Source organism: Rosa chinensis, chromosome 4, assembly GCF_002994745.2.
Source record: "Rosa chinensis cultivar Old Blush chromosome 4, RchiOBHm-V2, whole genome shotgun sequence".
Taxonomy (NCBI): Eukaryota; Viridiplantae; Streptophyta; class Magnoliopsida; order Rosales; family Rosaceae; genus Rosa; species Rosa chinensis.
In genome coordinates this window covers 892627-919951 of record NC_037091.1, presented here as the reverse complement: position 1 = coordinate 919951, position 27325 = coordinate 892627, and the positions used below count along the sequence as shown (strand labels likewise).

At 36.9% G+C, this 27325-nt stretch overlaps 3 protein-coding genes and 3 long non-coding RNA genes across 11 annotated transcripts; all 6 read left to right on the top strand.

Annotated features, from left to right (window-relative positions):
• Positions 1–934: 934 nt before the first annotated feature.
• On the top strand, positions 935–1908 carry LOC112197168. The gene is made up of 2 exons (XM_024337746.1): positions 935–1053; positions 1134–1908. Exons 1-2 carry the CDS (start codon positions 935–937, stop codon positions 1906–1908), a joined length of 894 nt encoding a protein of 297 aa, XP_024193514.1.
• LOC121052522 (importin subunit beta-3-like) lies at positions 1192–5712 on the top strand. Of its 3 annotated transcripts, XR_005809336.1 has the most exons (6): positions 1192–2147; positions 2532–2735; positions 3970–4080; positions 4515–4566; positions 4865–4893; positions 5477–5712. XR_005809336.1 is itself a non-coding variant. In XM_040517736.1 (5 exons), exons 1-5 carry the CDS (start codon positions 1965–1967, stop codon positions 5490–5492), a joined length of 543 nt encoding a protein of 180 aa, XP_040373670.1. In that variant the 5' UTR covers positions 1192–1964; the 3' UTR covers positions 5493–5712. The 3 variants fall into 3 exon arrangements, 2 of the variants coding, with proteins under 2 accessions (XP_040373670.1, XP_040373671.1); XM_040517736.1 differs by lacking the exon at positions 4515–4566; XM_040517737.1 differs by lacking the exons at positions 4865–4893; positions 5477–5712 and having other exon boundaries at positions 4515–4628.
• A 1350-nt stretch (positions 5713–7062) lies between these two features.
• LOC121052448 lies at positions 7063–7983 on the top strand. The gene is made up of 2 exons (XR_005809092.1): positions 7063–7320; positions 7681–7983. It is a non-coding gene; the product is annotated as an uncharacterized LOC121052448 (long non-coding RNA).
• Positions 7984–14889: 6906 nt separating this feature from the next.
• LOC112196539 lies at positions 14890–17693 on the top strand. Of its 2 annotated transcripts, none has more exons than XR_002935250.2 (7): positions 14890–15296; positions 15481–15562; positions 15703–15818; positions 16471–16629; positions 16723–16807; positions 16979–17132; positions 17535–17693. It is a non-coding gene; the product is annotated as an uncharacterized LOC112196539 (long non-coding RNA). The 2 variants fall into 2 exon arrangements; XR_005809177.1 differs by having other exon boundaries at positions 15697–15818.
• A 2100-nt stretch (positions 17694–19793) lies between these two features.
• LOC121052574 (importin subunit beta-3-like) lies at positions 19794–24321 on the top strand. Of its 3 annotated transcripts, none has more exons than XR_005809501.1 (5): positions 19794–19924; positions 20310–20513; positions 21747–21857; positions 22788–22987; positions 23394–23413. XR_005809501.1 is itself a non-coding variant. In XM_040517893.1 (5 exons), the coding sequence occupies exons 1-5, from the start codon at positions 19844–19846 to the stop codon at positions 23996–23998; spliced, it is 447 nt and encodes a 148-aa protein (XP_040373827.1). In that variant the 5' UTR covers positions 19794–19843; the 3' UTR covers positions 23999–24321. The 3 variants fall into 3 exon arrangements, 2 of the variants coding, with proteins under 2 accessions (XP_040373827.1, XP_040373828.1); XM_040517893.1 differs by lacking the exon at positions 22788–22987 and adding an exon at positions 23983–24321 and having other exon boundaries at positions 23394–23428; XM_040517894.1 differs by lacking the exons at positions 19794–19924; positions 22788–22987 and adding exons at positions 20089–20180; positions 23983–24321 and having other exon boundaries at positions 23394–23428.
• A 1170-nt stretch (positions 24322–25491) lies between these two features.
• LOC112201031 lies at positions 25492–26453 on the top strand. The gene is made up of 2 exons (XR_002936549.2): positions 25492–25793; positions 26207–26453. It is a non-coding gene; the product is annotated as an uncharacterized LOC112201031 (long non-coding RNA).
• Positions 26454–27325: the final 872 nt, after the last annotated feature.

Below are 27325 nucleotides of genomic sequence, written 5' to 3'. Positions count from 1 at the left end.
TCTATTTGCGTGATCAACCAAATTATACTCATATATGAGAAAAGAACATATTTATATCAGTATATAAAGCAGGAATCGATGGCACCGTAATGATTATATATAAGATTAAAGCATAGATCATAGATCATGAAATAAACTCATGAAATAAGGCAGGAATCGATGGCACCTTAAGAAATAAACTGATATGCATAAATGACATAGATCATGAATAAACTCATAGATCATAAGTTATAGTTAATAGCAACAACGTTGCACCATAAACTCGTAGATCATCATAGAGTTTTCAAAAAATAATAGCAGAGCGTGCAGATAACGTGTTATAAAGTAGAGAGAATAGTAGGGAGGAAGTAGAAGTATTCTCATTCAGTCTCATTAGCCTATTTTATATAGAGGTAGGGTTTACATCAAAGTGCATAACTAATGAGTATTTACGTGGACAACCATATAAATAATTATATTTACAACAGTAAGTCTAAATAAAACTCATAATCTGATTCAGTAAGTCTAAATAAAACTCATGTCTTGGGTGTTCCAGAATTATGCTTCAGCCTCTGTTCTGAAACGTCCGAGAGCCACCCATGCGAAAAAGATTACATCTTGGATCGAATTAATGTACGAAAAAAGAAGAGAGAAACAATTTGGGATTGGGGTTATCCTTACGGGATTTTACAGCGAGAAGAAAATGATGAAGAAAGTGGGCGCTGTCTCAAGACCCTAACCAGTTGGATTTGGAATTGTTTTTGTTTTTGTCTTGCAAGCTGGTTTCTTATACAAACTACGATCCCTCATTAGGCCGTCAGCCCTAAAAAGTTTCAGTCTTTCTCACCCAATTCACTCATTTTGTTTATTGATGGAATCATGTTACAGTCACACTTAAGCCCTTAGAAACCCACATGAGAGTTCTGATTCTTCAAGACCTACAAGACTACTTATGATGGAGTCGGAGTTTCCTCAGGAATTGCAAACACAAGCCTACGGAATTCTGAGCTCCAACGATGTTGAGCCATTGGAAACACTCTTTTCTCACGTGTTTGGCTCCCAAGAACCCCAAAGGTCCCAAGCTTACACCTTTTTACATTGTTGCAAAAAGCACTTCCCACATTTGCTCTTCATAAAACTCTTTTTGTTATTAGATGTAGCCCTGTCTCTGACACTAGGTCCAGGTCTGCGCTTGTGCTTCGTTATCTCAAAATCTGTGACCTTTGGCCTAACTTGTCTCTAATTGCTCAAAATTACATGAAATCCCACTTCCTTGTTTGTCTTCAAGAGGAAGTTTCAATGCCCACTTTGAGACTACTTTGTGGCATTGTGTCTGAAATGGGCTCTGAGATTTCCAAGGCTGGCAATGAGTGGCCAGAGCTGATGGAGTTTCTGTTGAACTCTATTCAATCGGATTATGAAAAGTTGCAACAATGTGCATTATGGGTGTTGGCTTATTTGCCAAAAGGGTTCCGTCCGGTTGTTTGTGAAGCTTTGGTTCCTAGCCTTGAACCTTTACACTCGGCAATATTACAAGCCTTGAGTTCCTCCAATGCTGATATTCAGGTTACTGCATTTGGTGCTGTGGTTAGTTTGATAGGTTTGTTTACGAGTTCAAAGGGGCGGAACTGGTTTAATGACCTTTTGAGAGCAATGATGGTGGGACTGTTTAACTTGTTGAGTCACTTGAAAGAAGAATATGCTCGTGGGGCTGTCAATGAGTTAATAATGCTGGTCATGGATGAGCCTCAGATGTTGAAGCCATACCTTAACCATCTAGTACTTGACATGCTTAATGTGCTAGAGTGTAAAAAAGTGACAGATGAAACGAAACTGTTTGTTGACAAGTTCTTGCTCGCAATGGCAGAAGCCACGGATTTGGCACCTATGATGAGAGAGCTACCTCATGAAACAATGGTTAGGCTATAAAGGAGGACAATGCATGGTACAACACGGAAAGCGAGCAGGGTGAGAATGATGGAAAGATGGATGTATACAAATCTGGAATTTTGTTCCTGAGAAAACTTTCAACGGCCTTAGGTGAAAAAAGAATACTTCCTATATGTTTTGAATTGTTCTTAGGGCACATGGAGGCTACCGAGTGGAAGAAACGTCATGCAGGGATTTCTTTGCTAGCAGTGATTGCCGAAGAGTGCTCAGATGAAATGGTACTAGTGCTTGATTCAAGTTTAGACTTTATACACAGAAATATAATCTGATATACTACTTTATTGCACACTTTCTAAGCATTATGATTGAGCAAAACCTTATTTTGTTTGCCTGAGTTACCCACCAGTAAAGTACAACTTGTTTCCTTTTGATATGGTTCGGTAAAATGACATTGTGTGTATCAGTAAAAGACAAAGGAAAATCACACCTCGTAATCCTATTTGCATATCTGGCCTGAGAATGTTGGGTTTAAGGTTGGTTAATGAGAAACCTAGGTTATCGCCTGACAGCGTGAGCCATTTGTAGTTTTACAATTTTTTGTTGATAACTTGGGATGTGGTCCTTAAATCTTTCATATCTCTCAATGCATTCTATTACTGCAGGTTATGAGGAAAGACTGTTTGGACCAAGTTACTGCCATTATTTTGAAGTCATTCAAAGATCCTCATCCTCGAGTTTGTTGGGCAGCTTTTAATTTTATGCAACAGCCTACAAATCTGGTCCAGGCAATGCAAATACTCTATCATTTGAAGATTGTCTATGCACTGGACGCTGCACTTGACCAACACCGGAACCCAACAGTCAAGGTATAAAATTGTGATTGGTAATGATTCATGAATTTTGTGTGGTTTATGCTAGTTAGTATTTGGTCATCTTATGTTTGATCATACATGCCTTCAAGCCAGTCGGCATGGTCATGTCTCATCTTTGTTATAAATGACTCCCTACTCAATTTTATTGTCAAAGATCACCTTTCCTTATCTAAATCACATTCTTGAAACACATCCAGTACTCTGTTTATGTTTTCTAATTTTTAGATACATCCTTCTATGTGCAGACTTGGAGAATCTCTGAACTAGGTCTTTTTCAGCTGACAAGCTATGTAGTTCTTAGGAATGAACAAATGTATATTGCAAAATCGTTTAAGAGTACATATCAAGTATTTCATCATCAGATAATGACTAGATTGCTTATTATTCTTATTTACAGTTCTCACAGCAAATTGGTTGTGCAGTAGATATGATCACTTAAAACCATGTAATTTCATTAACAAAATATAGGTTCTCTACCTAACGTCAAACTCACTAGTTTAAGCATTTTCAAGTGAATTGTTGTCAATGCCAGAATGGTACAATATAAATTTTGCTTCTCAAAAGTTGCCTTGTTAAGCCAGAAATGTTCTTGTATTTCCAGTTGTCCAAAAATACAATCTTGTGTAATATGCCACTGGTTAACGTTATTTTTTTCCAGCTGATGCTGGTCTTTTTTTTTTTTTTTTGAGGACCTTAAACCCTGAAATTACTCATTTTTACCCGATAGGGCAATACCTCTCTTGTTCTATTACTTTCTCCTTATTATTTTTGGAATGATGGTAAAGGTCCAGAGAGCTAGTCTATCGATTACCTCAAGTATTCAAGTCCTTATAGTTTTGAACATTCAGAGTATCATTGCGGGTATTATGCCCTTTCTGTTCATATCAGGAGCCAAACATGGAAATGTTGGTTTTGTGGACATTTCTTTGTCATCTAACTCCAATTCAGGTTTATTTATTGCAAAAATGGACCACTAAAACAGTAAAGCTCAAGATTCTTATCTGTTTTCTTTATCTGTCCCTAATTTATACTCTGAACTGCCTGATTCATTATGTATTTCTTTGTTATTTTTACCTTCATACATTAATCCTTATCATGCTTCTTGTCTTATTTCTTGCGTGAACTTTGAACACCATCCAAACTTTCTTTCTTCTGTTATGTCAATTAATTAATTACTTGCAGACAACAGCTAGAACTGATGGACCTCAATCTTTGTGTTTGTGTTCAGGAACAAGTTGTCTCAGCTTTACAATACTTGTTAAAGAATGTTCCTTCAGATAGCATACGAATGCACAAAGACTTGGATACTATATTGTGGAAGTTGCAGAAAGAACCACAGGTAGTTACAGCTTTATAATAAGTAGCATTTTCACTCACACAGAGAGACTTTAGAAGAAGTTTTTATCTTTCCATTAAAACTACAGGATCTATATACTTCATGAACAACTCTTCTGTCATTTTGCCATTCTACAGAGGGTATTTCTTGTGTTCAAAATTCAAATATTCACGCAAAAGAGTTTTGGCCTTAACTAATACAGATTATCTCATCCATAAGAGTATAAGACAATTGTCTAACACACACACACACTCACATTTATCATGCACGTGTATGTTTGTGAGCAACAATGTATTGTGGCATTTAATGAGAACTCTAGTGAGAATAGTTAGTTGATTAGATTTCGATGACTGAAGTGCACATGGATGAGAGTGAATAAGATTGATGCATTATATCTCTTCTATGTATGATCTAACAACTGATATGCATATTGGCAGGGGTTTTAACTGAATTGGGTAGACATGTCTTATAACAATCTTTAAAATTCATGTAAGTATTTTACCCAATGACTTATTGTGAAACAAACGTCAAAAATGGTCCATAAAAACAATACAAGGAATATAGGGCTTCCCAACTCTTGCCTTGAGCACGAGTCCTTTGAATAAATATGCATTAGTAGCAGACAATAGCCTGGTGTTATTTGCTAATATCTTAATAGAATTTAGAATGATATATATTATTGGACTTATATGAACTATAGTCAGCCCTTTACTATAGAGTAGTAAACACTTGAAGATTTTTTTTTTTTTTTGAATAAGATTGTGTTTAATAAATTCCTATTTTGCAGAAAACCAATCAGAATGCGTCAGCTTTAAGGTAAGTTTCAGTTCTCTCCTATTTGTTGTGTTTCTCTCGTTTGTGCTTGACTGGTCATTAGCTATATCTGTGAATGACGCAATTTGACACAGATATATGGAGAATCACTCACATAGGTCGACTTTGTAGAACTTAAAACCGTAGTTCAGTCATAGCAGATGATCTATATATAAAAGCAAGTTGTGCAGAACGGTGTAAAAAATAGGCCATTGGAATTGTTTTAGGTTACTTTACAAAGCAGCAAAAGCGCCTTATTGATTTAAAGAGAGTTGTTTTGGTCTGGTCAATGGTGGTCGATGTGGATGAAAATCTTGCTGCTCATGCATTTCCAGCTGTGGATCAAAATTGCTTAAGACAAAAATATGTTGTTCGACTCTAGATTACTGAACAAGGTGAATAGGTCTTTCAGAAGTAAACTGATGATGAGTTGCTCCAAGTAGAGGATACTCTTAAGTCTGTCCCTCTGAAAGGATGATCGATTCTTGTTAACACCCAAATCTTTGTTGATCCAAATCAAAATTATTTTCATTTCTGCATTTATTGTATCGAGTTTTGAATTACTTTCTAACCCATCCTTTTGCAGGAATATGCAGCTATAAGTACAATGTGGAGATACAAATGAAATGCTGCACTTCTTCTAGTCCCGGAAGTAGTATCAAAGAGATTCCTTTAGTTCACATTGATAGCTATCAAATTCCTTGAATAAGTTCTTGAGCAGCTCAGCTTTTGTGTATTCATTCACCTTAAATCAGTGCTAGTTCCCAGTTCTTGTACGTACCCTGTAATTCCTGCAAACCAATATGAGGAGAGTAATTTTAGTGTCGGAATGTTGATAATGCTTTATACGTACTAGTTAGATTAAGATTGTATATATCAGGTTTTGGTATGCTTTCTTCCATCTCTTTTGTACCCTCCCTGTTTTCTTAGGAAATGGGTCTGTATGAAATGTATCATTCCATGAGGCAATGATACATTAGACATGCAATGGGGTTTTAATTTATGTAGTGATCGATCATTCTGAAACACGTACTGAAGTACCAGAGCTTCATCTTACACAAATTACAGGCCGACTCTCTCAGTCACTATATACTAACCAAAGAAGGCCTTGAGAGATTTCCAGAGGAGAGTTTCTATTGAGACCTCCAAATCTGCTCACTTGACCTCACTTTGTTATGAATTATTAAATGACATATATAACCTACTATAAAATGACTATTAGGGACAATAATTATACCAAAAAAATGGTTATATTTATTTTCTCTAGATTTTCCAATTCAATAATATTATATTGCATTCTTTATTATTTTCCCTATCTATTTTCATTTTCCAATTTCACTACGTACTCATTAAAGCATTCATATATATATATATATATATATATATATATATATTAAGAAATAAAACTATGATTAAGATAAAAATGTATGATATGCATATTGAACGCATATTGGTCAGGGAGAACAAAATAAATTGTATTATGCCTTAAATCTAAATCTATCTATTATATTTGTAAAAAGAAGAAAAAAAAAGAGCTAGCAAATAAAAATAAATAATAAATATTTAATCATGAGGTACAGAAAATAGAGAAATCTTTTTTTTTTTGAACAGCTAAAAAAGAAAAAGTAAATAAAAAAAAATCACATAATCTTTCATGTTATTTTATTTTTATTAATTTTTAAAACTCAATACCTTGTGTTTGATTTTTTTTTTATTGGATAAGAGATTTATGTTATTTGATTAAGGAATGGAGATGTAATTAAGATTTATAGAGTAATTAAATCATTGAAATGACTAAGTTTTTTATTATAAAGATCTTAGTTTGTTTGTAAATTAATTATATGAGTGAGGTTATTTGAGGAACTTTAGTGAGGTTTAATGAGTAAATTTAGTATTTGAAAATAGGTGTAAAAAGCACAGAGGTCAAGTGAGTAAATTTGGAGATTCTAATAGAAAAACTCTTTCCAGAGTGATGAAAATCAATTAACAGAATGCCAAAAATCACATCCATGTTCGTGCTCATTATTTGTTATTGTCCTCAATTGGGATGTGAATCCCCAATAGATCCACTTGCAAATAATAGCTACCATGCACTGAAATAGAGAGAAACTGGAACCAGAAGTAACTTAACATCCAAGGCAAATTCGGTAATCTGAGTGGTTAAAGTATCCAACGGCTGAAAACATTATGTGGGCATGCAGCTTAATTTGTATATAAACGTCCTTGAACCCTAAAATCAGCAATCAATCGAAAGGATCTCTCGCTCGCAAACATGTTGTCAACGGTTTTCTCTGTCACAAAGGCCATGTCCTGGCATGCAATTTCGGATGCCACTACCTACGCCATGATTGGTGGATCTATGACCTACTTTTTATACCATACGGTCCCGTTGTTCGTAAAAGTCGTCATATCGGAAAGGGCTGCAAACGAGTAAGAATTTCTTTATCATTCTATTTACTTCGAAATTTCCTAATTACAATTTTAAGATCTAGATCTTGTGTTGCCAAAAATCTTAAGAGATAGATTTTTTTTTTCCTTGATCCGTTCTGATATTCTTGTTCTTCGTCTTATATTATATGCAGTTTTGTTTGAATTTCAGTAAGAATTTATCTATTTTTGTAATCAGCAAAAATATAAATAAAGGTCACAACAAATATCTCATTGGCCAGTGTTTGACCCTAATTTTATCTTTAATTTTGTTCAAATCTCTTCGGTGGCCTGTTGTTGTTCTGTATTCGTCATAAAATTTATTTTGGCTAGCGGAAATTGCCTGAGTAACACTGCTTGCAGGGAGATGGAGCGATGCTGGCTTCATTGCAGGGAGACGGAGCGATGCTGGCGCACTTCTCCATCCAAGTAACACCCTTCTGTTCTAAATGGGTGCAATATATGGTAATGTGATGTGATGGGTGTTGGAGGATGACTATCTCTTGAATAGTTTTAAGACCTTGTAAGAGAGTTATATATTTATTTGATGTTTGTAGTCATGAAAACCTATCCATCTGAGATATCGATGACCGATATTGTGCAGTGTGCTTTTGCTACGTCTATATATTGTCGGCTTTTGCTTACTTTGGCAGTGTGTGTTAGGCAATTGCAGCCGTATGGCTTATATGATTGTCGCCGCAAGTCTTATTTTGAGACTCAAAAGTATCACTATTCATGTAGTACCGTCCTTGTTTAACCATTAGTACCAATATGGAGGCCTGCACCAATTTATTGCATGCAAAATGTTTTCGTGGGAATGTAAGTTGTGTCAAGCCTCATGAGACTGAAAAAATCACTATTCATAGCAGTTAGTACCAACACAAACTAATAACATTTTTTTTTTGAGCTAAAAGGGAAATTTCATTAAGCAGTACCCAAAGTGGGGTTGATTACATTTACATCATAGCTTAATACATCGAGAATACATTCTGGGACTTTGGTCAAACCAGACCATACTCGTGTTGGCTTCATACGCAATTCCAGCCAATCGATGGGCCACTGCATTGCTAGTCCTCGGCCCATAACTAATAGAGACATTATGTAAAGCATCCACAGCAACCTTGATGTCGTCGATAAGAGCCCCATTGCTAGTCCTCGGCCACAGACAACTGTTTCTATTCATCCACATTGCCCATAGAACCATCATCAACTGCTCAAAGGTTCCCTTGTTCAATGACAAAGCTCTTTCAAGCATCCATTCTCTGAAATTGAGATGTGGCAGTAGACTATTACAAAGGTTGAAAGGAGGCGATGATAGGACCGTAGTAGCCAGCGGACATTTGCATAGCACATGTGAAATATCTTCACATTGGTGGTTACAGAGAAGGCACCGTAGATCACCATCATAGCCTTTAGTTTGTAGCCTAGCCCTTGTGGGGAGCAAATCTTGGCATGCACGCCACATACAGATCTGCACTTTGCCCGGCACTTTAGCTTGCCATAGGCACTGCCACAAGACTTTGTATGGGTTGCCCCGTGAAGAGGAGGCTAAAGCATTCTCAAGAACCTTTGATTGAGCAATCCAATAGGCTGATTTGACCGAAAACATTCCATTGCGTTCCGGGCTCCAGCATAGCTTGTCATTTAAGGACCTTTGGCCAAGTGGAATGCACAAAACTTTTGTGCGACTTCAGGAGAGAAAAGCATGTTAACCAATGCTGGGATCCATTGCCGAGAACGGTGATCAATAAGGTCAGAGACTTGTTCAAAAGGACAATTGTTTGGCCTTTGTATCATGAACTGATGACAGTCAGGAACCCATCGGTCATTCCACATGTTGATGTTCCTGCCATTTCCTACACGCCAATGTACACCAGCCTGCAAAATTGGTCTTCCTTGTAATATACTTCTCCAAGAGAAAGACGGAGAATCACCTACCTCAGCCTCCCAAAATGAACAATGCGGGTGATACCTGGCCTTGAATAATTTCGCAATCAACGAGTTGGGATTGGACACAAGTCTCCAAGCCTGTTTAGCTAACATTGCTAAATTATATGCATATAGATTTTGAAGCCCATACCTCCTTCGACTTTTGTGAGACATAACTTTTCCCAGCTACGTACGCCAGTGTATTTTTTTTTTTCATCTGTATCTCCCCAAAAGAAGGATGCACATAATCGATGGATGTCATCACAAATAGGCCTAGGCATAGTCGGGCTGGGTCGGTTACGGGCCCAAACCGAACACCAACCGAAATAATCGGAAATCTCATTTTTGGAACCGAACACCGCATTCTTGCTGGCTTCGGCCGAATTTTCGGTTGGGCCGAATTCTTGGATCGGGGAGGGTCGGTTTCGATGGAGACAGAGACATCAGAGATGGCTGACCAGGAGAGACGTCGGAGACTTGGAGAGAGATAGGGAGATTGAGAGGTCAACCTTTAATTCGGAGGTTGAGAGAACTGAAACCATAATCATAAACCACCTATCCAAACCACAGTTCCAAACCATAATCATATTTAATAATTATAGATGTGCAGAGAGATAAACTCAATTTTAAACCCAGTATCTATACTCAAGTTTTATACCCATGAGAGTAATTTCTTCATACATACCGATCTCCAGTCGGAGATGGCTGACCAAGGGAGACGTCGGAGACATGGAGAGAGATAGGGAGATCGAGCTGTTGACCTTTCATTTGGAGGTTGAGAGAGAATGAGAGATAGGCTTCTGAAAGAGAGAAATCACAAATGAATGCGGCTGTGTGGGTGTAGCCTACATTAATTAGGGTTCTTTTTTGTGGTGATTCGATGAGGTAAGGTACACTGAAGGAAAGAACTCGTCAAAGTCAAGACCTTCAACCTGAGAGTATCCCTAAGCAACTAGTCTGGCTTTATTTCTAATCACATTCCCTTTTTCATCACTTTTGTTTCTGAAATCCACTTGGTTCCTATAACATTGCACTTACTAGGTCGAGGTACCAAGTACCACACATCATTCCTAGTAAACTAATTTAGCTCATCCTGCATAGCACTAATCCAGTTATCATGCAACAAAGCTTCCTTAATATTTTTTTGGTTCAATAATGGACACAAAACCAAATGGGATATAATATTCATGCTTAGCAGATTTTTGGTAACAAAACACAGTAACACATTCTCTTGACTTACCTTGGAGGGGCTTACCTGTGCTGCAGCTTTTCTCCTAGTTGTCGTTCCATCTGTTAGATTTCCGATGATATCTTGACTGGAGTGGTCTTTTTGAACTTGCTTGAACCCTCTCCTCAGAGTTGGAGTTGGTTCAAAAATGCTGTCAGGGATTCCCTCTCCTTCTTCCTCAGTTGGAGGTTCTGTGTTCAGAGGTTGTGTGACAGAAGAGGGAGATGGATCTGCAAATGATTCTTCCTGTTTCACACATTGATCATCAATAGAGACATTAATGGATTCCATAACAATTCTTTTATTGTAAACTCGATAAGCTCTACTGTTCGGAGAATATCCCAAGAACACATCATCATCACTTCTAGCATCAAATTTACCGAGGTGTTCTCTATCTCGTAAAATGTAGCAAGGACTTCCAAAAACATGAAAGTATCCCACATTTGGTTTCTTACCTTTCCACAGCTCATACGCTGTTTGATCAGTACCTGGTCTGAGAAAGACTCTATTTATTGTATAGCACGCAGTGCTGACAACCTCAGCCCAAAAATTTGTGCTAAGACCTGCAACATGTAGCATCACTCGAGCCATGTCTAGCAATACCCTATTTTTCCTTTCCACAATGCCATTTTGCTGTGGAGTGATTGGAGCTGAGAATTCATGTGACATACCAAGCTCACGAAAATAGTTAGAAAAAGCAGCATTTTAAAATTCAGTACCATTATCCGACCTTACTTTCACTATACTAGTATTAGATGATTGCTTCTCAACGATCAATTTTTGACTCAAGTTTTTAAAAGACTCAAACATTTCAGTCTTGTCTTTTAAGAAATTTACCCAAGTGTATCTTGAGAAATCATCTACAACTACTAGCATATAGCTCTTACCTCCAATACTTTCAGATTGAGCTGGTCCCATGAGGTCCATGTGTAATAGCTCCAATACCTTTGTGGTTGTTGTAGAATTCATCACCCTGTGAGGTGCCTTTGTTTGCTTTCCGATTTTGCATTCCCCGCATATCTTGTCAATTTTACCCCTTAAATTGGGCAAGCCTATGACACATTGCTTGGAAGATAATTCAGCAAGTCTATGACACATTGCTTGGAAGATAATTCAGCAAGTCCTAATAGTTTACATGTCCCATCTTCCTGTGCCAAAGTTCAAAGGTCTCCTCTGTGGATTTTACAGACAAACAAGACTGCAAGCTGGAAGATTCATTAGCTTGAATATGATAACAGTTATCAACAGATCTCTTACCTCCCATGATGCCTTCTCCTTTCTGATTTAAGACCAAACATCTTTGTTTGTTAAACCACACGTCTTCATAGTCATCAGCCAAATGACTGATGCTAATCAGATTTGCAGTTAAGCCTTCAACGAATAAAACATTTTTAAGGTTTGGTATACCTGGAGTGTTTACTGTGCCTCGAGCCAGAATATTTGCTTTCCTTCCATCCCCAAACGTGACTGATCCAGTTGTGTTTTCATCCTCAAAAGATGTAAACCAAGATTTGTCTCTAGTCATGTGTCTAGAGCAACCATTGTCAACATACCAGAAATCTTGTCGCTTGTCAGCTAATGCAGTCAAGGCTACCAAACAAGTTGCCTCAATGTGAGAGCTTTGTTGTGCTTTCCTTGCACACGCGAAAAGACATGTATCATTAGTTTCATAAGACTGAAGACACTTACTTTCATTTTTCTTGGTCCAGACCTCTTTTCTTCTTTCAGTTTGAAAGTTCTTCTTAGAAACAATTTCAGCTAGTCTGTTAATGAGTTCTTTTTGTTCTTTAAGCTCAAACTATAGGGATTCAACCGTACATTTTTGTTGAGAAAACTGTGAGTTTGAAAGCCTTTCATTACACCTAGGTCTGATATGGCCTATCTTACCACAGTGATGACAAGTAGGAACAAAGGTTCTAGAGTTTGCGTACCTGTTTTGACCAGTGGGGAACTCTTGGTCAATTTTTACCTGAAAGTTTGGGTTTGGTTTGCCTTCCTTCACAATCTTGCCATGATCATTAGTGAAGACTTCTTCTTTTTCTACAGAAGGTCTTGATGCTCTTACGAATTTGGTACTTTTGGAATTCTCTCCGGTGTATCCTAACCCACAAGTGTCATGAGGAGCTTTTCCTGATCCGAGCAATTTTGACATGGAGCTAGAGCTGACATCAAACTTGGTGAATATTTCTTGAGTCAATTTTAATTCATCTTGTAGAGACTCATTTTTAGTCAACAATTCCAAGTTCAATGCTTGTTGTCCTTTAACATCCAGTTCCAGCAATTTGATCCTGTTGAGATACTCATCTTTTTCAGTATTCCATGTTAATAACTCTTGGTGATCTTGTAGATCACTCACATGTTTGCTTTTCTCTGGTTTCCATGCAGATTGTGAGGATTCCAATAGATGCTCCACCTTTTCTTTTTCAGTTCTCAGAAATTCTACTTCTTTTTCCAAATTCAAGTTTCTAAGCAGAGTTGCCTTTGAAGCATTGTAGAGTTGTCTGTAGCGGACATTTGTTTCATCATTAGAGAAGGTCTCGTCACTGTCTGAATCAGGTAGAAGTGATGATACAAGAGCCAGATTTTCAACTTCTTGAGACTCATCATCACTTCAAATTGAAAGAAGAGACTTGTTGTTGCTGTTTCCATGCTTCCTATTTCCACAGTTAGTAGAGATATTACCATAGCCACCACACTCATAACATTTAGGCTTTCCTGAGTGGTTTCCCTTAAAGCTTCATTTTCCACTCTTGTTGTTGTAGTCACTGCTGCTACTGCTTCCTCCGTAAGTGTTTTTCCTAGGAGCATTGGGATTTCTAGAGGAGTTCTTGCTTTTGAGAAATCTTTTGAATTCCTTCGTCAGTAGAGCAAGATCTAGTGTTTCTTCTTCTTCTTCTACTCCTTTTACAGCCTTGAAGGCCACACCCTTATTTTTCTTCTCAGGTTTTAACCTCATCTCATAGGTTTTGAGATTGCCGATGAGCTCATCGAGTGGATACTCATCAATGTCAAATGAGTCCTCTATACTAGTGACTTTGAATGAAACTTTTCTGGCAAGGCCCTGAGAATTTTTTTGACAATCTTATCTTCATCGAAAGGTGCTCCCAGACTACGACACTGACCGGAAATTTTAAGAATTCTACCATGGAAGTCATCAACGGTTACATCATCTCCCATAGTCATAGTTTCGAACTCAAAGATCAGTGCTTGTAATTTCTGTGCACGTACCTTTTTATTCCCTTCATATGTAGTCTGTAGAAGGTCCCATGCTTGCTTGGCAGTATCACAGTGACTAATCCTCAGTTTTTTCCGTTCAGATAGGGCTGTGAAAATACTATTCTTAGCCTTGAAATCTGCTTGCAGATCACGAACTTCTTCCTCAGTCCAGTCCTTCCTTGGTTTGGGATTAGCAGTTGAAGAGCTTTCTCCTTTTGCTTTTACCATAGGTATAGTCCAACCATTTTCTACAATATTTCACACATGTTCATCTTGAGCATAGAGATATGATTTCATGTATATCTTCCACTGAGTATATTTTTCACATCCACCATCGAACCATGGAGGACTATTTATAGATCCACCAGCAGCCCTATCACTTGAATGTTCCATCTTTCCTGGGATCACTAGAAAGTTCTAGAACCCGCTTTGATGCCAATTGAAAACACCAGATGGAACAAAAACTCAATGACTTGAATAAAGAACAAGACTAGATAATCAAACAACTCAAGTAAAAAGAACACAAGCTTTTGCTGACGCAGTGTAAACCTCTCCACTGAGGAAACTTCACTACGTGGCTTTTAACGTAGCCAACACGAGAAATCAATCCAATATGAATCAAATGAGTTTACAGTATACAAGTAGTGTTGTTCATAACAAACACATTCACTTAGCAACAAATGCTAACTTGATTTCTAACTGTTCTAACTTATTACTTAATCATCACTCTTTCAACAAGAACCAATCAACCAATCTTCCTTGATCTCCACGTCTCACTGACCTTGAGAGTGAATTATGAACGTGAGAGATTATGCAATAGAATACATGAAACAAGTAGAGAGTTTTCTAAAACAGATTTGAACAAAAACACTAGTAGTTCAAGAGAGAACGATTTTATGCAAAAAAAAAAACCCCGTCTACAATTTCAGTTTTCAAAACCTTTTATAAGGGAGGAAAACTCCCCCTCAATCAAATCTTTTCTTAATTAGCAAATAAGATAAATATGGAAGGATGTTAAACTGAAATCTACACTTCCTATTTATCAGCCATGCATGTTAAAAATCTTGAATGCAAATGTAAATGCCAAATCAATTTAATTGACATGCATATCAATTTAAATCATCTAGCATAATATGAAATGAATACCACTTGTACTCAAGATCAGTGAGAATGATCCTCCTTGATTTTCTCTTTGATGATCTGATTCTGCGATCTTCTTTTATTGACTTGAATCACCAGTAAGGTAGGAGAGCTTGTTCTCCTTATAGATTTGGGAAAGCATGTGTTGAAGGGCAATACCACAATATACTTACAAGGAGGCCCAACACTCGAGAGTTCCCCATCTCTCTCCTCCGCCTCTACAAAAATTGGAGACCAGCCTTTTGGCCTTATTTCGACACCGCCACCATCAAGCGACGGCGCATAAAGCAGGGAGAAAACCCCAGCCAACCCGTCGCTAGTTTCAGATCTCCACTCTCTCTTAATCAAAGCCATCAGATTCGCCTCACCAAATTGAAAAGAGATAGTCATCTTCCATTGTCCCTTTCTAGAAGAAAGATGTAGGGAAGAGAGTGGCCTAAGATTCGTCATCTTCCATTCATCACGAGTAAGACTTTTCTTCATCTATTACTAAACTAGTTGTTAAATTGGGTCATTTGATTCTTCTCTTTTAATTTTGGTTAATCTATCTATTAGTTTGAAAAGGCAAACTGAACTAAAAAGTTTTTGTTGCTGCGAAAATCCCTATTTCTTGTTTTAATCTAGCACTGACCAAACTTCTTTTCTATTAGTTAGTTGGAAATATTGAAATCGAGAATTGACCAACACAGAGTACAATAAGTTTCTTGAAGTGCCGACATCGAGACAAATAAGGTATGTTCTTCAAACATGCTACCACTACCCTTTTCAATGCATTAAACCCTTCCCCTTCTTGATTACTTGGCAAAGGCTCAGAAGGTTTTTATTTTTTTTATGCTAATATGAGACGAGTCTTTGTTTGGTGGAAGTTGCAGAGAGATAGAAGTTCCTCTATGATAGTCTACCTAACTGATTCGTGGGGTGCGAGCTTCAGCTGTGGAATCCTAAGGCTCCTCTAAATCGCATGGAGAAAGCTTGGTTAATCTCTAAGGTAGTTTTTGTTAATATTTTATTCTTTTGTTTTTACTATCTGTTGTCTCAGATTTTACATGCTTTGATTGTGTAATATGTAGTTGCTAATTGGGTTTTGGTTCAAACATCAATCCAATTGTTAATTTTAGAATGTTCAGTAGTTGAGGAGACTTTGAAAATTTGATGGTCATGTCTGACCAAACGCAACTTAATATGGTGGAGTATATAACCTTTATGGTTTTGATTTGTTGGATGGTTAGTTTGGCATATCTAGATGGTCTATTGCTCATATCCCTCTGCAGGGGTCTTGATGGTGGTCTATATTTGTTGAAAGTCATATCTTGCCGGAAAGGAAGTATAGGATTATTTTAGGCTTTCAGCTGTGATTTGTCTAATAGAACTTACATGAAGTATAGTTTTGGATTTCTTTGGTACTACCAGAAGGTAATTTCCTATATATGACTGAAACACTTACCGACAAGACTGAATACAGAGATAGATGTGTTGGGTGTTTTTTTTTTTTTTTGGTTAGGGTTTTGGGGGAGCGGGGGGGGGGGCAAGGTTCTTGGTGAATGCTAAGGATGCACGTGTAGCCAATTTCAGCCATTTGAATATCAACTGTTGAGGGCCTCTTGTTGTTTTCTAATATCTTCCTTGTTTATTACTTACAGCAACCAAGGCCAGTTGCAACTCAAATGGGCATATTGAATGCAAATGGGATAAGTTGGGATTTGAGATTAGATTCAGCAACTCACATACTTGCTATTGTGATACTATGCTGGCATGATGTAGAAGCTATCTAGGCTACAATGGAGTTTGGTGAATTCTAGGTTGGTAGATTTTATGATTTTATCTCATCAGATTGATTTTTACATGCAGATGATCGACCTCCATCTCTAACTCAAATTGTATTTCTTTATCAGTAGTTACGTATGTAAGTGAAATGGCTGAATATTCCAAGTGAGGTGGTGGGTGCTTGTTGTCTTATTTACATTACAAGCTCTCAAGGTATTCCCTTCTCGTCTCTTTATTTAATATCTAATCATAATAAATTAATGCTTGATTGTTGTTTTTGTTATGAAGTAGTGACATCCTTCTTTATGACTTCAGAATGTGATGCATTGCTTATACTCTCATGTTTATGACTTTAAGTGAATGATCTTGTATTCATGTACTCAGATGATCGAATACTTGCTGTGGTTTTTTATGTTATAGTACTGGGAGTGAAAACTTGGTGTGCAATGCAACTTTGGGAGTAGAGAAGAAAAACTCTGGACATCTCAACTTGACAGAATGCTAAAGAAGCAGAGAATGAGAAAATACCATTGATCAGGTAAATTCTTTTAACTGTCCTACCTCTTCTAAGTTCTCTAGCTACTGCCCACTTCTTATACATATTTGCTGATGCATGTATGTCTTGTTGATAATGCCTGCATTGTGCTATTATATATGTGTGTTCAAGTTTGAGATTTACTTTTTGTAGATTATTCTTATTAATTATAATGCTTGCTGATTTCCTTGTTATGGTTTCACTTCTATATGCTATTTCCTTATTACTTTCTATAGAGCCTTGTAAGAACTGCACTGCACAAATGGTATCAATATATTTTAGCATCAAAGTGCACTTTGAAAAGTGAGATGGGGCATTTATTTTGATAAGCCGCCAATCTGGTATATGTATCAACTAGCATTTTGCACTATGTTGCATTACATCTGAGTGCCCAATTCTCTACAGGTCTGCTACTGGAAGCTGTGTAGATGTAGAACCAGTTCCTGCTACAAATCCATCTCGAATCCTCCCTGCATTGCCTCAAGCTTCAATTAGTTGTGGTTAAACTGTACCATCAATTCATAATGGAATTTTCTGGATGAATACCGTGTTGATGTTATTGGAATGAATACTGCTAATGGAATATTGTAGATCTTGTTGGAATTAATGGAAACCTTTTGGTATCAATATTGGATGTGTTTGTGGATGCATTGATTGATAAGTTTTTGTTAGATGCAATATCTAGAATGTATGTCTTATTATCCAATCTTAGACAATGCAATTTCACCAAGAAACCGTTGTCTTACAATTGAGCACCAAAAAAATCAAATGAAAAAACTGTTGTCTGTATAACATAACAACAATATCTTTTAAATTGGTTCTATTGCCCAACATTGTAAAACACAATAACAAAGGTACATATTTTGTTGTGTGAAACAAAGGAAAACAACAAAGAGTACAAAGAAACTATTGTCTCACTTCATTAACTAGTACATCATACTAGGAAAACCATGGTTGGAAATAAACTTCAATAATTGCAAAACCCAAAAAGCTGTTGTCTGATTAAACAACACACAAGAGTTTACTATGAGAAAAATAGTGTGAAACTTTAACAGACAATGCTACACCGTAAGTTATGTTGTTTTAATGACCTCAGAAGTTCATTTTCTTTAGATTCTGCTGACTTAATTCACTTTGAACAATAGCTATTTTAAGTTGTCTATTGTCTTTTCTGGTGTTCAGACAATAGCTTTGTTAGTTCTTGCTCTTGTCCAAATTTTCTTCAGACGACAGAATCTCGCTGTTGTCTGATACCTCCATCAGACGGCACTCACTCAGTCAACAGCAAAGAGGGGTATCAGACGACAGTGAAAAACTGTCGTCTGATCATATTATTGGCGTAGTGATTGCACTACCCAATCAGATGGAGAAACAAAGAAAAATTCCTTCTTCTTTTTTTTTAATATGAAATGCTATATACAGACCTTGCCTTGGAAGCAAGCTGGTTTGTTATACAAACTACGATCCCTCATTAGGCCGTCAGCCCTTAAAAATTCACTCATTTTGATTATTGATGGAATCATGTTACAGTCACACTTAAGCCCTTAGAAACCCACATGAGAGTTCTGATTCTTCAAGACCCACAAGACTACTTATGATGGAGTCGGAGTTTCCTCGGGAATTGCAAACACAAGCCTACGGAATTCTGAGCTCCAACGATGTTGAGCCATTGGAGACACTCTTTTATCACGTGTTTGGCTCCCAAGAACCCCAAAGGTCCCAAGCTTACACCTTTTTACATTGTTGCAAAAAGCACTTCCCACATTTGCTCTTCATAAAACTCTTTTTTGTTATTAGATGTAGCCCTGTCTCTGACACTAGGTCCAGGTCTGCGCTTGTGCTTCGTTATCTCAAAATCTGTGACCTTTGGCCTACCTTGTCACTAATTGCTCAAAATTACATGAAATCCCACTTCCTTGTTTGTCTTCAAGAGGAAGTTTCAATGCCCACTTTGAGACTACTTTGTGGCATTGTGTCTGAAATGGGCTCTGAGATTTCCAAGGCTGGCAATGAGTGGCCAGAGCTCATGGAGTTTTTGTTGAATTCTATTCAATCGGATTATGAGAAGTTACAACAATCTGCATTATGGGTGTTCGCTTACCAAAAGGGTTCCGTCCGGTTGTTTGTGAAGCTTTACTTCCTATCCTTGAACCTATACACTCGGCAATATTACAAGCGTTGAGTTCCCCCAATGCAGATATTCAGGTTACAGCATTTGGTGCTGTGGTCAGTTTGATAGGTTTGTTTACGAGTTCAAAGGGGCGGAACTGGTTTAATGACCTTTTGAGAGCAATGATGTTGGGACTGTTTAACTTGTTGAGTCACTTGAAAGAAGAATATGCTCGTGGGGCTGTCAATGAGTTAATAATGCTGGTCATGGATGAGCCACAAATCTTGAAGCCTTACCTTAACCATCTAGTACTCGACATGCTTAATGTGCTAGAGTGTAAAAAAGTGACAGATGAAACGAAACTGTTTGTTGACAAGTTCTTGCTCGCAATGGCAGAAGCCACGGATTTGGCACCTATGATGAGAGAGCTAACTCATGAAACAATGTTTAGGCTGCTCACGACCTCAATGCAACTGCTTCTCTCTATTAAGGATGACAATGCATGGTACAACACTGAAAGCGAGCAGGGTGAGAATGATGGAAAGATGGATGTATACAAATCTGGGATTTTGTTCCTATATGTTTTGAATTGTTCTTGGGGCACATGGAGGCTACCGAGTGGAAGAAACGTTATGCGGGGATTTCTTTGCTAGCAGTGATTGCCGAGGAGTGCTCAGATGAAATGGTACTAGTGCTTGATTCAAGTTTAGACTTTATACACAGAAATATAAATCTGATATACTACTTTATTGCACACTTTCTGAGCATTATGATTGAGCAAAACCTTATTTTCTTTGCCTGAGTTAGCCACCAGTAAAGTATAACTTGTTTCCTTTTGATATGGTTCAGTTAAATGACATTGTTTGTATCAGTAAAAGACAAAGGAAAATCACACCTCGTAATCCTATTTGCATATCTGGCCTGAGAGTGTTGGTTTTAAGGTTGGTTAATGAGAAACCTAGGTTTTCACCTGACAGCGTGAGCCATTTGTAGTTTTTCAATTTTTTGTTGATAACTTGGGATGTGGTCCTTAAATCTTTCATATCTCTCAATGGACTCTATTACTGCAGGTTATGAGGAAAGACTGTTTGGACCAAGTTATTGCCATTATTTTGAAGTCATTCAAAGATCCTCATCCTCGAGTTTGTTGGGCAGCTTTTAATTTTATGCAGCAGCCTACAACTCTGGTCCAGACAATGCAAATTCTCTATCATTTGAAGATTGTCTATGCACTGGACGCTGCACTTGACCAACACCGGAACCCAACAGTCAAGGTATTACATTGTGATTGGTTATGTATGATTCATGAATTTCGTGTGGTTTATGCTAGTTAGTATTTGGTCATCTTATGTTTAATCGTACATGCCTTCAAGCCAGTGGGCATGGTCGTGTCTCATCTTTGTTATAAATGACTCCCTACTCAATTTTTTTGTCAAAGATCACCTTTCCTTATCTAAATCACATTCTTGAAACACATCCAGTACTCTTTTTATGTTTTCTTATTTTTAGATACATCGTTCTATGTGCAGACTTGGAGAATCTCTGACCTAGGTCTTTTTCAGCTGACAAGCTATGTAGTTCTTAGGAATGAAGAAATGTACATTGGAAAATCATTTAAGTACATATCAAGTATTTCATCATCAGATAATGACTAGATTGCTTATTATTCTTATTTACAGTTCTCACAGCAAATTGGTTGTGCAGTAGATATGATCACTTAAAACCATGTAATTTCATTAACATAATATAGGTTCTCTACCTTAACGTCAAACTCATTAGTTTAAGCATTTTCAAGTGAATTGTTGTCAATGCCAGAATGGTATAATATAAATTTTGCTTCTCGAAAGATGCCTTGTTAAGCCAGAAATGTTCTTGTATTTCCAGTTGTCCGAAAATACAATCTCGTGTAATATGCCACTGGTTAACGTTATTTTTTCCAGCTGATGCTGGTCATTATTTTTTTCTTTTTTTTGAGGACCTTAAACCCTGAAATTACTCATTTTTACCCGATAAGGCAATTCCTCTCTTGTTCTCTTACTTTCTCCTTATTATTTTTGGAATGATGGTAAAGGTCCCGATAGCTAGTTTATCTATTACATCAAGTATTCAAGTCCTTATAGTTATGAACATTCAGAGTATCATTGCGGGTATTATGCCTTTTCTGTTCATATCAGGAGCCAAACATGGAAATGTTGGTTTTGTGGACATTTCTTTGTCATCTAACTGCAGTGCAGGTTTATTTGTTGCAAAAATGGACCACTAAAACAGTAAAGCTCAAGATACTTAACTGTTTTCTTTATCTGTCCCTAATTTATACTCTGAACTTCATTGTGTATTTCTTTGTTATTTTTACCTTCATACATTAATCCTTATCATGCTTCTTGTCTTATTTCTTGCATGAACTTTGAACACCATCCAAACTTTCTTTCTTCTGTTATGTCAATTAATTAATTACTTGCAGACAACAGCTAGAACTGATGGACCTCAATCTTTGTGTTTGTGTTCAGGAACAAGTTGTCTCAGCTTTACAATACTTGTTAAAGAATGTTCCTTCAGATAGCTTAAGAATGCACACAGACTTGGATACTATATTCTGGAAGTTGCAGAAAGAACCACAGGTAGCTACAGCTTTATAAAATAAGTAGCATTTTCACTCACACAGAGAGACTTTAGAAGAAATTTTTATATTGCCATTATGAAAACTACAGCATCTATGTACTTCATGAACAACTCCTGTCATTTTACCATTCTACAGGGGGTATTTCTTGTGTTCAAATATTCACGCAAAAGTGTTTTGGCCTTAACTAATACAGATTATCTCATCCATAAGAGTATAAGACTTGTCTAACACACACACACACACACACATCATCCACGTGTATGTTTGTGAGCAAGAATGTATTGTGGCATTTAATGAGAACTCTAATGAGAATAGTTAGTTGATTAGATTTGGATGGCTGAAATGCACATGGATGAGAGGAATAAGATTGATGCATTGTATCTCTTCTATGTATGATCTAACAACTGATATGCATATTGGCAGGGGTTTTAACTGAATTGGGTAGACATGTCTTATAACAATCTTTAAAATTCATGTCAGTATTTTTCCCAATGACTTTAAAATTGTGAAACAAACGTCAAAAATGGTCCATAAGAACGATTCAAGGAATGCAGTGCTTCCCAACTCATGCCTTGAGCACATAAACCTAAAAGTTAAAGAGTCATATGAATAAATATGCATTACTACACACATATATGTAGAAATCATGGTTCAATACAAAAATGTAGCTTCGCTCCATGGTTAACTGATTTTTTCATGCAGTAGCATGGTCGTTATTCCTTCATGCCATAAAAGTTTGGTATTGCATGCCTTAGTGGCATAACTGCGCTGCAATGCTAAAATTGTATCTTTGTTTCCTTTCTTATTTCACCTATTCACTGAACGTGAAGTTAGAGGGTTTTATACATCTGTTGGAGCTGAATTGGCACTTGACTTTGAGTCTTCACCATGTGCATGTATCTCAGGAAACATAGGTTTGATTTTCCAGGGTTAAGTTTCATTGCTTTGAGACTCAAGTTCACCTTGTGGATGGCTTTCGAAGTAAAGAAATTAACTAGCTTTAAGTCAATTACTAGGAATGATGTTGCCTTGGCGAACAAGGCATTTGACATGTTGATAGAGGATCTTAGAGCCCCCACAATGCTGGTACCGATTGGAACACAAGGCAATGGTTTGTCATCATAATGGGTGAGGGGTTCAACTCAAAATAGAGCCTTTTATTTCTGATCTAACCTGTGCCTTCACTGTTTCCCTCTTAGCAATGCAATAGTAACTACTGGACAATAACATTGGTGAAAAACTGATATTTCAATCTTTGCTAGATTCCAAAAACATATGCATCATGATCCACAGGAGTTTTTGATGTATTTTCGGAAAGCTAGGTAGCTTTTGAATTAGTAGCAGACAATAGCCTGGTGTTATTTGCTAATATCTTAATAGAATTTAGAATGATATATATATATATATATATATATATATATTATTGGACTTATATGAACTATAGTCAGCCCTTTACTATAGAGTAGTAAACACTTGAAGAAATTTTTTTTTTCTGAATATATAAGATTGTGTTTAATAAATTCCTATTTTGCAGAAAACCGATCAGAATGCGTCAGTTCTGATCATTAGGTAAGTTTCAGTTCTCTCCTATTTGTTGTGTTTCTCTCGTTTGTGCTTGACTGGTCATTAGCTATATCTGTAATTGACGCAATTTGACACAGATATATGGAGAATCACTCACATAGCTCGACTTTGTAGAACTTAAAACCGTAGCTCAGTCATAGCAGATGATCTATAAAAGCAAGTTGTGCAGAACGGTGTAAAAAATAGGCCATTGGAATTGTTTTAGGTTACTTTATTAAGCAGCAAAGCGCCTTATTGATTTAAAGAGAGTTGTTTTGGTCTGGTCAATGGTGGTCAATGTGGATGAAAATCTTGCTGTTCATGCATTGCCAGCGGTGGATTAAAATTGCTTAAGACAAAAATATGTTGTTCGACTCTAGATTACTGAACAAGTCATAATCTAGGTGAATAGGTCTTTCAGAAGTAAACTGATGATGAGTTGCTCCGAGTACAGGTTACTCTGTAACACCCAAATCTTTGTTGAGCCAAATCAAAATTATTTTAATTTCTACTTTTATTGTATTGAGTTTTGAATTACTTTCTTCCTCATCTTTTTGCAGGGATCTGCAGCTATAAGTACAATGCGGAGATACAAATGAAATGCTGCACTTTTTCTAGAGATGATATGGAAAAGATGGAAGAAAGATATGGTTGAATTAGAAGAAAGAAGTTTGGAATTTTGTTAAGATAGAATGATGGTGATCTAGATGTAATGGAATAGATGATACGTTACTCATCCTCCTTGCTCCTCCAGGAATATGGTCGGAAAATAATGACACCACCGCGAGTGGTGGTGCGCTGCCACTTGTGCCTCCAAAAGTGGTGGTGCATGAAAAATTCACCAGAATTTCACTCTTTTTGCCAAAAGAGATCGAACACATGTATTGATATACATGGGTAGAAAGGAGACTACCATATTATTATCCAAAAAAAAAAAAGGGAGACTACCATATTACAAAACTTCATTTCAATTACCATATTTTGGGTTTATTTCCATAACCACAATCATATTAACAAATTTCATTTCCACAATTCTATTCGGAAACTTCATTTCAATCAATCATATTAGCCAACTGTTCAATTAAGCATAATCCCAGCAAAGTGAACTGAATTTAACTTTCAACAAACTCGGAATTGAAATTCTGAAATTAGAGAATCAAATTCAATTACCCAAGAAAACCCCCAATTTAGTAAGTGATTAAGGCCTCCATGAACCCTAATTTGTAATAAAATCTCTTGCGCAATGAAAACCTCAACTAAATCCACTCGCTTGGGTTAACCACTTTACCTCCAGAATCATCTTCCTTCTCCTTGTTGATGACAAACCCAATATGACAACCCGAAAACCTTGCATAAGCAAATCCCCAAAGCAATCACATACAAAGATTCGAAGTGAATTTGAAGAAATTCTTTTCACAAAAACTCACTAACTAAGCCCTAAATTGAAAGAGAACACACACAATCACGACATGCAGAACCTGTTACAACTCTCTCCCTCTCTTTCACTCTTTGTCAATGATAGAACGTAGAGAAAGGGGAAAAAGTAGGCAAAATATCGAAGCTGCCAGCAATTTGAAGCTCCCCTTTATCCAAGACTGTGCTCAATGACCAAGGACTTAGCTATTGCACTACCTCCAGATGCGTAGAGCTCAGCCGAGAACAAAGAGAGAGAAAAAAGATTGGCTCTATCAGTTTAGCATGTTCTATCGTTAGGTCAAACAACACACTGTAATTAAGCCAATAAAGGAAGGGCAAAATCATCATTTTACAGTGCTGGTCTCGGCTTAAGCCAGCATTGTTACTAAGCGATGAACAGTTAACTGAGAATTAGTATATAATAAATATCATGTACCTTTCATGATATGTATTAATGTGTATATATATACACACACATATAGCGAGATTTCATATGCACCTCATAACAAGAAGTTTTTCTTTTTTTTATGACAACAGAACAAGAAGTTGAGTGATGGCTATAGTACACTTTGGAATTGAGATTTTTGTGGACATGTGTTGGGCTCGTCCAGATAATTGAAGACTTTATCTTTTGGACCATCTAGAATGTTGAACATTTGGGCATAACATAACGAAACGCCCAACTACAAGTTTTGAGAGGAATCCAACGGCTGAAAACATAATGGGGATCGGAGCTATATAAACGTCCTTGAACCCTAAAATCGATTAGTCATCAATCGTCTCCATCGCTCGCAAACATGTGGTCGAAGGTTTTCTCTGTCACAAAGGCCTTGCCCTGGATTGCAATTTCGAGTGCCTTTACTAGAACCTTAACTTTTGGATCTACAGCCTACTTTTTTTACCGTACGGTCCCGTTGTTCGGTGAAGTCATGAAATCCCAAAAGGCTGCAAACGAGTAAGAAACTTTTTTTATCATTCTAATTACTTGGAAAATTTCTTAATTACTATTTTGAGATCTAGATCTTGTGTTGCCAACAATTTTAAGAGATAGATTTTTTCTTTTTCTTTTTTTCCCCTGATCCGTTCTGATATTCTTGTTCTTCGTCTTATATTATATGCAGTTTTGTTTGAATTTCAGTAAGAATTTATCTATTTTTGTAATCAGCAAAAATATAAATAAAGGTCACAGCAAATATCGTAGCTTACTCAAAAATCCTCATTGGCCGGTGTTTGACCAATTTTTAATTCAATCTTTAATTTTGTTCAAATCTCTTCGGTGGCCTGTTGTTGTTGTTCTGTGTTCATCATAAAATTGTATTTTGGCTAGCGCAAATTGCCTGAGTAACACTACTTTCCGGTTTATTGCAGGGCCTTTCATCAGTGCTGGTCCAGGTCTCGAACCGAGTAACACCCTTGTGTTCTAAATTAATGGGTGCAATGGTAATGTAATGTGATGCGATGCGATGGGTGTTGGAGGATGACTAATACTTTGCTTGAATAATTTTAAGACCTTGTAATTGAATTATGTATCTATTATGTCTATCTTTTGCTTACTTTTAAGGCACCTCCAGCCTTATGGCTTTTTTATATGATTGTCGCCGCAAGTCTTATTTTGCGACTCCATGTTTAATTTTAAGACCTTGTAATTGGGTTATATAGTGCTGTCCGTGTTTAACCATTAGTCCCAATATGAAGGCCTGCACCAATTTATTGCAAAATGTTTTCGTGGGAATGTAAGTTGACACAACGTCTCATAGAGACTGAAAAACGTCACTATTCATAGCCTTTAGCACCATCACAAAATAAAGAAAAAAGAAGGTTTTAACCAATAACATGTTAATTGGAGAAGCAAATAAAATGAGTACAAGGAAGAGATAATTCTCATTTTAGGAGTTTACCAGCTAAGTGTGGTTGTTGCAAACAAATCTGTAACTGAATCAATAGGAGGGGTCTCTCTCCTTCATATGCTTCCACATCTTGTTGCACTTGCCAGGTCTGCAAAGAGGCTTTGGTTTGGATTGTATAAAGGGGTTTGGACCGGAGCTGGAGTTAATTGTTCTATCGTCTGCAGGAACCCGAGTCTGTCGTCTAGTACGATGTTGTGTCCTGGGGTATCAGAAGACAGAAACAAATAAAAGTCATGTGTTGTCTGACGAGTTTTGCATTTTAGGGCCAATGTGATCTGTATCTTTGAAAGTGGTAAAACAACAGTTTTGTATTGTATGAGAAACAAAACAACCATAGTCTTACATAATTTTATTGTGTGAAGCATATTTGAAGACAAATGCCATAAAAGAAATAACTGCAAGTATGAACTTAACTCTCAACATGAAACACAATGAATGTAAGTATGAACTTAACTCTCAATTGTAATATTTTCTTTTCTACTTACTATATTAGCTACATCAAAACTTTCAGGCACTGAAAGTGTTAGATCTGATCTCCCACTATGCTAATGGCAATTGAGAGTATGCAAGAACCAAAAAT

Coding starts and splice junctions, on each gene's coding strand:
- LOC112197168 (XM_024337746.1), top strand. CDS start 935: ATGGAGTCGGAGTTTCCTCAGGAATTGCAAACACAAGCCTACGGAATT. Junction 1,054..1,133: donor GGCTCCCAAGAACCCCAAAG/GTCCCAAGCTTA, acceptor TTTTGTTATTAG/ATGTAGCCCTGTCTCTGACA.
- LOC121052522 (XM_040517736.1), top strand. CDS start 1,965: ATGGATGTATACAAATCTGGAATTTTGTTCCTGAGAAAACTTTCAACG. Junction 2,736..3,969: donor ACCGGAACCCAACAGTCAAG/GTATAAAATTGT, acceptor GTTTGTGTTCAG/GAACAAGTTGTCTCAGCTTT. Junction 4,081..4,864: donor AGTTGCAGAAAGAACCACAG/GTAGTTACAGCT, acceptor CCTATTTTGCAG/AAAACCAATCAGAATGCGTC.
- LOC121052574 (XM_040517893.1), top strand. CDS start 19,844: ATGGAGGCTACCGAGTGGAAGAAACGTTATGCGGGGATTTCTTTGCTA. Junction 19,925..20,309: donor AGGAGTGCTCAGATGAAATG/GTACTAGTGCTT, acceptor CTATTACTGCAG/GTTATGAGGAAAGACTGTTT. Junction 20,514..21,746: donor ACCGGAACCCAACAGTCAAG/GTATTACATTGT, acceptor GTTTGTGTTCAG/GAACAAGTTGTCTCAGCTTT.